This window comes from Palaemon carinicauda, chromosome 22 (genome assembly GCF_036898095.1).
Source record: "Palaemon carinicauda isolate YSFRI2023 chromosome 22, ASM3689809v2, whole genome shotgun sequence".
Taxonomy (NCBI): domain Eukaryota; kingdom Metazoa; phylum Arthropoda; class Malacostraca; order Decapoda; family Palaemonidae; genus Palaemon; species Palaemon carinicauda.
This window is the reverse complement of record NC_090746.1, coordinates 13,870,198-13,881,443: the sequence shown is the minus strand read 5'-3', so window position 1 is coordinate 13,881,443 and position 11,246 is coordinate 13,870,198. Positions and strand designations below refer to the sequence as shown.

Genomic DNA, 11,246 nt, shown 5'->3' with positions numbered 1-11,246 from the left:
CTCTTATATATGTAACAATAACTTTTCAAGTTAACCAATGTTCTTCTATTATCGAGATTTGATTATCATTCACAAGATAAAGCACTCGATTTCTTTAGAAATAGGCCTTTTATTATACCAAATGCAATAAAAATACGAACGCATACGATTAAGAGTATCCAAATTGTTCTATTAATGGCAGTGAAGAATCATAAAATTATGTAAATGTTTCTGTTTTTAAATTATTCTGCATTATCTACTTTATATTTTTGAGTATGTGAGATTCAGAGAGAGAGAGAGAGAGAGAGAGAGAGAGAGAGAGAGAGAGAGAGAGAGAGAGAGAGAGAGAGAGAGAGAGAGAGAGAGAGAGAGGGGGGGGGGAGATCTAATTAAAAACGTTAAAGGGAGGAAGAAATTTAAGAATGAATTTATGAATAACTATTTTTTCTGCTGATCTTTGCTCAACTAACACAAAGACACTCCAAAAGCAAACCATTGTTCTTTTGTCTTAGGTAGTGCCATAGCCTCAGTACCACAGTCTTCCACTATCTTGGGTTAGAGTTCTCTTGCTTGAGGGTACACTCGGGCACTCTATTCTATCTTATGTCTCTTCCTCTTATTTTCTGAGGATTTTATAGTTTGTATATGAAAGATGTATTTTGATGATGTTACTAATCTTAGAATATTTTATTTTGATTGTTCGTGACTTTTGTAGTTTATTTATTTCCTCATTTCCTTTCCTCAACGGACTATTATTCTCCGTTGGAGCCCTTGGGCTGATAGCATCCCGCTTTTCCAATTAGGGCTGTAGCTTGGGTAATAATAATAATAATAATAATAATAATAATAATAATAATAATAATAATAATAATAATAATAATAATAATAATAATAATAATAATAATAATAATTCGGTTTCCCTTCCGCAGAAATGTTCATGACTAATGATAGTCCTAATCATGTCATAATTTTATAGATACTCGAGTTTGAATCAATAGAAAAAGCTAAATTCTTTCTGTATATGTTAGGTATAGTTTCATAATTATTTAAAACAATTTAAACTTTATCCAAATAATTGGTTAAAGTTTAACTATTCCTCACCTATCAAATTGATATATTATATTTGTGTGAAATTATGTATTTCATTTCGTTGTGTTCTTTGAACGAAAAAGTGATCCAATGTACAAAATATCATATGCTGAATTAATCTTTACAATCTCAGTCTGCTTTATATTTAACCAACCCTTGCACAAATATCTTTTGCTGGCATTAACGAACTAGGCCTACCTATAATTTCTCGCAATAATTTGTCACTTTTTAAAGCTGTAACAAGAATAGTCAAATTATAATTGAAATTATTGTACAACATTCGCCAATGAATACACACACACACACACACACACACACACACACACACACACACATATATATATATATATATATATATATATATATATATATATATATATATATATATATATATATATATATATATATATATATATATATGTGTGTGTGTGTGTGTGTATGTATGTTATCTAGCTATCGAATTTCTCCCATTCAAAATATAATTTATTTGAAGAGTTCACTGATGAGGTTAAAGATGACGAAAAAAGACCAAATTTAATTTTGATACATCTGAGTTACACAATTCCTAAGAAGAAATCATGAATAGTTATAAATCGTTTTAACTTATTGCAAAATATACAATTACATAATATATAATAGATTAGATATACAGCAGATGACGAAGAGAAGAAATATAATTAAAGATCAACTGAAATGCAGTATTGAGGGGTCGTTACAAAGTCGAATTCCTACCACGTAACTACTACAACAATTACTTTGAATTTTCCCCGCTCGAGTCTCTACAATTCAAGATTGAACTTTCAACTTTTCTTGTTCTCCCTAAGTTTTACTCGACATGGGCGATAAAGGACTTAAGGTCGACCCTGCAGAAGGATCAAGGTTAAGATCCTTGAAGGAATCAGTTAACAGCAGCGTGGAAAAAATATTAGGTGGACATAAAGCATCTGTTTATGCTAAGTATGAGTTGCTATTCTACGTATTATTTAGCTTATTCTCTGATAATTTATCGTATCCTACATGTTGTCAGCTATATGGTATTTTAGGCTAAGCAATGTACAGTACAGTTTTATTTTAGAAAAGTGCAATGTTAGTTAGGTATTATTGTAATGTATTACAGGGCAATGTAACCTAGGAAAAAAACTACTTTTTCTTATAGAAAAAATTACACTGTTCGAACATAATAACCAGGGTGTATGTATGATGACGGCCATGCTCCATAACCCTTATTTTCAACCGTATTGCTAAGAATTCATCAGTCTTAGGGAGTTGCAGGGGGCAGTTAGCCACCCCCTCCTTAGTTAAGTAGTTAAGGACACGGCTTATAGGTTAGGTTAAGTGGGGAAGTTAGGTGGCATTCGGTATTATTGTATTGTATTACAGGGCAATGTAACCTAGGAAAAAAAATAATTTTTCTTATAAGAAAAATTATGCTCTCTTCGAAAATGACACTCGTTCTTGTCGCAAATGTATGTTTGATATATTCATTCTGATAATGGGAAATTGAAGCCAAGACCATGTTTGAACAGAGGCTTGAGCATGAAGCTACAACTCAGCCCTATGATAAGTTTGTATAATTGGTAATTAATACCGAGATACTGGCCTACATGGCTAACGCATGTAGCAAAACATGTTCCGCTTGCCAGAACATAGGAGCAATAATATAATACTTAATCATGAATTAAGCGAGCTACGGCAAGGCAAAAACTAATAAATCTTTAGCTCTATTAAGTAAGGAGGTACTGTATTTGTAATACGATGCTATGAACGACTCCATAGAAAATCGGGTGGAAAATCACATTTTCTATGTATCCATAACTCCTTGGAAACAAAAGCTCTAGTGTTTTGACAGTGTTTTTCATTGCAATTACTCTGTTTTGATTACAGTAACTGTTTTTTATTACGATGACTTGTTTTTCATTACGATGACTAGCTGAAACAACAAGGTATACAAAAGTTTATTTGAATATCTTACAAGTAGACTGGTACACGGTATATTTTAAGATGTTTCGAGCGTAATTGATGATGATACCTAGCGCAAAGCAATAGCCTTTAAGTTATGGTAGTCGACCCTCATAACTTAAATACTATGGATTTCGGCCAGAAATCATTTAAAAAAATTGGCAGTGAGTTGGTAGGGTTAGGAGTTATCCCACCCTAGGGCAGCAAGCATTCACGGATTCTCGTTCTTTGCACCTGTCTCTGTTACCTAACCCTTGCATAGAGTGAGGACTGACTGTAGATACAAACTGGCCTTAACTTTAAAAACTTTCATTTGTTCCGACACTAGATACAAACCTTACGCTCTTTATGTAGGAGTATTATTTTGGCGATAATTAAAACCAGCTGTTAAAGTTTTGCGAGGTGTAACTACCCTCCGCTAGTCAGCGGGAGAGGAGGTAGCAAGGGTAACCCACCACCCTGCTCACACTACCACTAGTAAACACTATCACTTTTTATTCCGGCTCGGTAAAGACGTAGTCTTCCTCTCTCGTTAAAACCTTTTAACCGGTTTACAATTAAAAGCAACTGGCTTAAAGTTTAAGAAGCCCTTTTTCTTTCAGAGCTACCTTCCTTTGGGCTCACAGGTTTCCTGACCATGGCAAGGTAGCAAGTGGTCTTACGGTTGGGCACACTAAGGGAGCAGACATCCTCCGAAGGTCTTCGACTTAAGAGAGTCTTGCGCATGCTCAACTATTTTGGCCTCAGCTTCTGCTAACCATGATTTGTTCCGTAACTAGAATACAAAATTGTCAGGGTCATAAAAGAGGCTCCAATGCCTCCAAAAATCCAGCTTTTAAGATGCAAGGTCCTAAGCAGCCCTTTCAGCAGAAACAACCTCAAGGAAGAGGGAGCAGGACATCGGTCCCGCTATGGCATAGGAGAATGACGCATGGGGCGGAAATTTGCTCGGTCTTCGTCCTACGCGAGGCTACTACATCCCATTCATTATCTCTCCCTCTATTGACTCGACATCCAGTAATGTAACATTCTCGCGCGAAGGGATCCATGAAAGAACAGGTCCTTCAGGCCAAAGTCCAGACCATATTAGAAAAGGATGCTCTCCAAGAGGTCCTAGTAGGGTAGTAGGTTGGCCAATGCAGCAGCCACCCATTCAGATACTACCGCTAGAGATTCATTGGGTCCTTTGACTGGCCAGACAGTACTACATTGGAATCTTCTCTCTAGTTACGGCTCATTTACCCTTTGCCTACACATATACCGAATAATCTGGCCTATTCTTTACAGATTCATCTCTGTCCCCATACACCTGACAGCACTGAGATTACCAAACAGTTCATCTTTCCTCCAAGGGTTAACTACGGCACTGTAATAGTTCAGTGGCTATTTTCCTCTTGGTAAGGGTAGAAGAGACTCTTTAGCTATGCTAAGCAGCTCTTCTAGAAGAAGGACACTCCAAAATCAAACCGTTGTTCTCTGGTTTTGGGTAGTGACATAGCCTCTGTACCATGGTCTTTCACTGACTTTGTAGTGGTTTGCGGACTGTGGCCAGAAGTAGCACCCGAACTCCCTAGTGTCCGAATGCCGACCACAACCCGACGTTCACTACACAACAAATATACAACTGTGGAATACCCAAAACCCTAAGTAACAGGTCAAGAATACGGAGCTCTGGGCACCACCCCTTTTTTTTATACTGGGCAAGGGAACCCAGCTAGAATCTTGCTTTTTATCTTCCCTTTCATTTAACGTGCTGAATTAACAGGTAGCTTGACCACTGATTCATTTCTGGGAAATCAGTAGAATATTGTATATAGCTCTATATTCTTTAGGTAAGATGGTTTTAATCTCAAGTAAGGGTCAGAACATTAGGTGAAATGCACATTATGATTTTTTAAATCGGACAACAGAATACTGTGTGGGAGGAAAAAATTATGATAAATAACTTATTTGAAAGATTAAAAAACAGTGGCTGAGGAAAGGACACCGTGAGGAAAGGTTCTGTAATTAAATTCAGACTTTATAAAAACAAGAAAAGTATTTATTTGAAAATGAAACTAAAAACTGTTAGGAATACATTAACATTGTGTTGTTAATTAAAATAATCAAGTAAAGGCAAAATTAGTATTCCTTTACACTTCAGCATCAGGGTTACAAGTTAAATTTTGAATAAAAATAAAAAAATTATTCACATGCTAGACACTCAAGTTTCCTAAGCCATTTCAAACCAACCACCCATAAGAAAATATAAATCTGTTAAAATACTACTACAATAATTTTCCCTGAATCAATACTGTCCCTTCAATATCCAGTTCATCACTAAGCTGCAAAGTCACTTAAATTTATCAATTTTCAATATTAAACTTAGCCGGTGATCATATAGCTGTCAGCTCTGCTGCCCGACAGAAAAACCTAAGGACAAAATACGCCAGCGATCGCTATACAGGTGGGGGTGTACATCAACTGCGCCATCTGTCGAGCAGGTACTCAAGTACTCCATGTCAACACAGAACCAATTTTCTCTCTGTCGTGCCACTGGCAAGACCTACTAAATACGCTGTTACTAACTGGATTTGTTTTCACAACTATTTGGTGAAGTACACTATTCCAGTTTTGAGTTTTCGCTATGCAGGGGTTTTATCTTCATCTCAAAACTTGAACTCGTTTTGGATAGATTTAATTATGGTGACAAAGAGAGTATGGACTCTCTTTCACTTTTAAATGGCCGACCCTTCCCTTAGACGGAAGTGTGTTTAGGTTTTTAGTAATTTTGCTTAACACGTTATAGATCTATATATTTTATATCTCTCCGCCTTTATTAGGCCTCTTCGATTAACTTTCCATTTATTATAAACATATAAAAATAAATTTTTATGTTTTGTTTATATGCGACCTTTCCTGATAGTAGGCGGTCCTAACTTGGAACCGAAGTTAATCAACGTTGAGCCCGTTATATCGTATTTTGCCTTTAAAGAATTTAAAACTTTTTAGATTTAATGTTTTATGAAAGAATTTCTTTGATAGTCTCGTACTGTTTTCAAGATGAACTAACGTTTAGTTTTTTAGACTACGCAGTTGTTGACGTTCAGGACGTTCAACATGCGCTCTATCGTTACGATAGAGAGAGAGTGTATCACGGTTTCACTTTGCAGTAAGAGTAAACCGATTCTGACGTTTCGTTCATTCTTTCTTAGCTTAAATGGTTTAAATTCTAAATTAAAGGAACTTTTTATTTGGAAAACCTTTCAGTTTTTTCCTTTAGCCAAATAACATGTTTTGACGATATATAATTGGGCTCTTCTCTCAGGTGCGAAATCAAGAGAGAAAGAGAGAGAGAGATAGAGACGGAGGGAGAGAGAGGAGAAAAAACGTTCCGTTCAAGCGGGTAACGTTGTTCTCGTGTTACTCTCCTCCCTAGTCGCTGTACGGGGAAGAAGGTAAAACGTTTCTAGGGTTTTATTCTTGTCCCCAGGCTATGTGCGGTGAGAGATTGTAAACGTAGTTTATTTGAACTAGTGTTTAGTCTCTTTCCCAGCCACTGAATTCTTTATCTTTATATATGTTTTCTGTTGCATTATACGACTGTTTTCGCAATTACTACCTTTTAATGAAGGGTAGGATTGCGTTTTTCAGGTAGAAATCAGTAAAAGTTTCGATTTCAGTGAAATAAGTGCAAAACAGAAAATCGAAGTGATAAAGTGATATGCGCAAAGTGTTACAGTGTTGCGTCCGAGGGTTCGTCTGTTCGTGCCTGTCGTTCACCTAGTCCGGGACCTCTTGCAAGCTCCCAAGCCCAGGGGAGAAGTAATGTCGAACGACTTATGGGTTCGTCAGGCCTTGATCAACGAACAGACGTTTTCCCTCCGTGGTTTCGGGCGTATCTACCCAAGATCGCCCCACCCACACAAAGACGAGAGAGCCCATTTACTTCTCGTCTGCGGAAGAGGTTTCTCGTAAGAAACCTTGGACCAAGGTCTCGCAGCTTATTAAGCGCAAGTCGGTCCCTTCCGCGCAAGTCCAACGGCCCAGGTGTAGCCACTGGGTCAGTTCGGACTCGCTGCAGTCTTCCGATGACTGCACACCTCCTAAGAGAGGCAAAGCGGTACCGCAACAGGCAGTAACACCGTCTGTTGCCGCACCTGCTGCTGTAGACCCTAAGTGGTCTTTGCTACAGTCTATGCAGACACAGTTAGCATCTTTTATGCAGGAGAAACGTGCGGAGAAGGTTGACGCTGCACCCGTTAGCCTACAACCAACCACGGTTGTGCGTACAGTAGACGCTGACGCTACCTGCTCCCGCACTCCGCCTGTGAGAGTTCCACCACCCATGCGCAGTGTACCCTGCCAGCCGCACGTTGACGTTCACAGACGCACGCTACCCTCCGTTGACGTTCGCGAGTTACCACAACAACAGGAGGGTGGAGTTAAGTTGCTTTGTTTTGACGCTGTGCTTTAACCTCCGCAACCCACTGTGGTTACCGCTACTCGCCCGCAGCAGACTAGTCAGTCAGGAGTAGAGGCTTCCCCACACAGCTATGGTTGTTGCCAGCTCACAGACTGTCAAGCAGTTACATGACGTTGCCTTCTGGTCTGCTACTATTGCACCAGTGCTGTATGTCCTCACGCACCTGTTGTGGTTGACAGTTCAGTTTTTGACAGTTCACAGACTGTCAAGCAGTTACATAACGCTGCCTTCTGGTCTGCTGCTAATGCACCAGTGAGACCCTCACTGAGATAACCTAGCTTTTCTCGGACAAGGTTCCTGTAGATGAGAAAGTGCTGTTCTCCCTCCTACTGATATTCCTTTGAGGACTCTGTCATTTGGAGAGGAGCCTTAAGCTGCTTAGCCTCCTATGGACTTTAATTAAATCATGATGATTTTTTAAGGATCTTCGTCCGGATCTTGTAACTGCTGCTCCTCGTTCGCCTAACGTCAGAACTTACACTAGGCCTAGCTACTTCGAAGCCGTTGTTGTTAAGCTAGTGCTCTCTCGCTCTCCTATTATTATTATTATTATTATTATTACTATCCAAGCTACAACCCTAGTTGGAAAAGCAAGATGCTATAAGCCCAGGGGCTCCAACAGGGAAAAATAGCTCAGTGAGGAAAGGAAATAAGGAAATAAATAAATGAAGAGAACAAATTAACAATAAATCATTCTAAAATAAGAAACAACGTCAAAACAGACATGTCATATAATAAACTATCAACAACATCAACAAAAAAATATGTCATAAATAAACTATAAAAAGACTATGTCTGCCTGGTCAACAAAAAAGCATTTGCTCCAACTTTGAACTTTTGAAGTTCTACTGATTCAACCACCCGATTAGGAAGATCATTCCACAACTTGGTCACAGCTGGAATAAAACTTCTAGAGTACTGCGTAGTATTGAGCCTCGTGATGGAGAAGGCCTGGCTATTAGAATTAACTGCCTGCCTAGTATTACGAACAGGATAGAATTGTCCAGGGAGATCTGAATGTAAAGGATGGTCAGAGTTGTGAAAAATCTTATGCAACATACATAATGAACTAATTGAACGACGGTGCCAGAGATTAATATCTAGATCAGGAATAAGAAATTTAATAGACCGTAAGTTTCTGTCCAACAAATTAAGATGAGAATCAGCAGCTGAAGACCAGACAGGAGAACAATACTCAAAACAAGGTAGAATGAAAGAATTAAAACACTTCTTCAGAATAGATTGATCACCGAAAATCTTGAAAGACTTTCTCAGTAAGCCTATTTTTTGTGAAATTGAAGAAGACACAGACCTTATATGTTTCTCAAAAGTAAATTTACTGTCGAGAATCACACCTAAAATTTTGAAAGAGTCATACATATTTAAAGAAACATTATCAATACTGAGATCCGGATGTTGAGGAACCACCGTCCTTGACCTACTTACAATCATACTTTGAGTTTTGTTAGGATTCAACTTCATACCCCATAATTTGCACCATGCACTAATTCTAGCTAAATCTCTATTAAGGGATTCACCAACCCTAGATCTACATTCAGGGGATGGAATCGATGCAAAGAGAGTAGCATCATCTGCATATGCAACAAGCTTGTTTTCTAGGCCAAACCACATGTCATGTGTATATAGTATGAAAAGTAATGGGCCAAGAACACTACCCTGTGGAACACCAGATATCACATTCCTATAATCACTATGGTGCCCATCAACAACAACTCTTTGAGATCTATTACTTAAAAAATCAATAATAATGCTAAGAAACGACCCACCCACTCCCAACTGTTTCAGTTTGAAAACAAGGGCCTCATGATTAACACGGTCAAAGGCAGCACTAAAATCAAGGCCAATCATACGAACTTCCCGACCACAATCAAGGGATTTCTGTACAGCATTGGAGATTGTAAGAAGGGCATCACATGCTCCAAGGCCTTTACGAAAACCAAACTGCAAACTAGGGAGTAGATGATTACCTTCAGCAAACCTATTAAGACGTTTTGCCAGAAGACGTTCAAAAACTTTAGATAATATGGGAGTTATGGAAATTGGGCGGTAATCAGTGGGACTTGAGCTACCACAAACACATTTACATAGAGGAGTAACATTACCAATTCTCCAACTAGTGCTAAAAGCTCCTCTTCTTGCTAACTTGCGCAAAATAACAGATAACTTTGGAGCTAAGAAATCTGCTGTCTTTATAAAAAACAAAGGAGAAATACCATTTGGGTCTACACCTCCATAAGCATCAAGGTCCATCAACAGAGCTTTAATCTCACGAGATCGAAAAGCTAAACTAGTTAGTTTAGCCTCAGGAAAACAGGAATGAGGAAGTTCAAGTTTTTCATTACTCTGTTTACTGTCAAAAACATCAGCCAAAAGGGTTGCCTTTTCCTTTGGACAGTGAGTGACTGAGCCATCTGGTTTAAGTAAAGGAGGAACTGTTGCATCTACACCAAAGAGTGCAGATTTAAGGGTAGACCACCATTTATGTTCCTGAGTTGTACCAGAAAATGTTTCTTTTATGGTTAAATTGTACTCCTTTTCAGTTGAGGCATAAACTCTCTGAGCAAAAGCTCGAAGCTGAGTATAGTTGTTCCGGGTCAAATCTGATCTGTTACCCTTCCAAAGTTGATAGGCCTCCTGCTTCTCCAAAAAAGCACGTCTACAATCATTATTGAACCACGGTTTGTCCTTCACTCGGTACCTTAGCACACGAGAAGGGATACGCCTATCAATTATGTTGACTAGATTCTCATTCAAAGGGACAACAGGATCTACACTATTATATAATTGTGACCAATTCAAGCACAAAAGATCATGTAAAATCCCATTCCAGTCTGCTTGGGATTTCATAGAGAGCGTTACGTTGGCTAGGCGACTGGTTTTTGCACCAGGAGGAGTTTTAGGGATACAGCCTTTGATTTCCCTTCTTTTAAACTGGCTTATAGAGCGAGAGTCTGATAGGACACGAGAGAAGTTCTCGGCTTGGGAGTTCATGCCTCTGCCCAGGTAGACTTCTCAATTCTGGTAGACTCGCCCTGGCGCCTAGCCAGGAGACGCTCCAAGTTGTTTACAGGTCAACTTCTCAACTTTTGTCGAGCCTTTGAAGTTTTGCTGTACTATTATGTCACACATAACAAGGCTTCCAGGGATGGTAAATGGTTCCGCCTCAGTCGCTAACCCCGTCTGTTGCCACACCTGCTCCCGTAGACCCTAATTGGGCTTTGCTGCAAGACATGCAGTCCAAGCTTGTGTCCTTGATAGAGGACTTAAATACGGAGAAGAACCTTCTGGCCAACAACCTTCCAACCGGTTGGTTGTGCGCCCTGTTGACGCTGAGGTATCCTACTCGCGTCTGCCAGTTGAGGTGGTTCCTCCACCGATGCGACCCAGTGTGGGTTGCCAGTCGCACGTTGACGTTAAGCGACGCTCGGAGGTGGTTGTTGACGTTCAGTGTTTCACTAGGAAGACGTTCAACAACCAGCAGAGGTGACTTGTTGTGACGCAGTGCGTCAACCTCAGCAACCCGGTAGGGTGTTGACTGCACAACCCAGACAGTCTAGACAGTTTCGGGTTGACGCTGTACTTCCTCGCGCACCCATGGTTGTTGACAGTTCACAGACTGTGCAGCAGTACCATGATATTGCGTCCGGCTCCGTCACGCATCCACCAGTGCGACCGGATTCAGCGAGTCAGACGTTGCCCACTCCGTTGCCGTTTCCTCATCAGTTTCGGATGA

At 39.5% G+C, this 11,246-nt stretch overlaps 1 protein-coding gene across 1 annotated transcript in view; it reads left to right on the top strand.

Annotated features, from left to right (window-relative positions):
- The first annotated feature begins 1,827 nt into the window (after positions 1 to 1,827).
- Positions 1,828 to 11,246, top strand: part of LOC137615795 (polyamine-modulated factor 1-like) — a 65,328-nt gene continuing 55,909 nt past the window's right edge. The window contains exon 1 of the mRNA XM_068345489.1: positions 1,828 to 2,025. Coding sequence (XP_068201590.1) covers positions 1,904 to 2,025 — 122 coding nt within the window. The 5' untranslated portion in view covers positions 1,828 to 1,903. The remainder of the gene's footprint in view (positions 2,026 to 11,246) is intronic.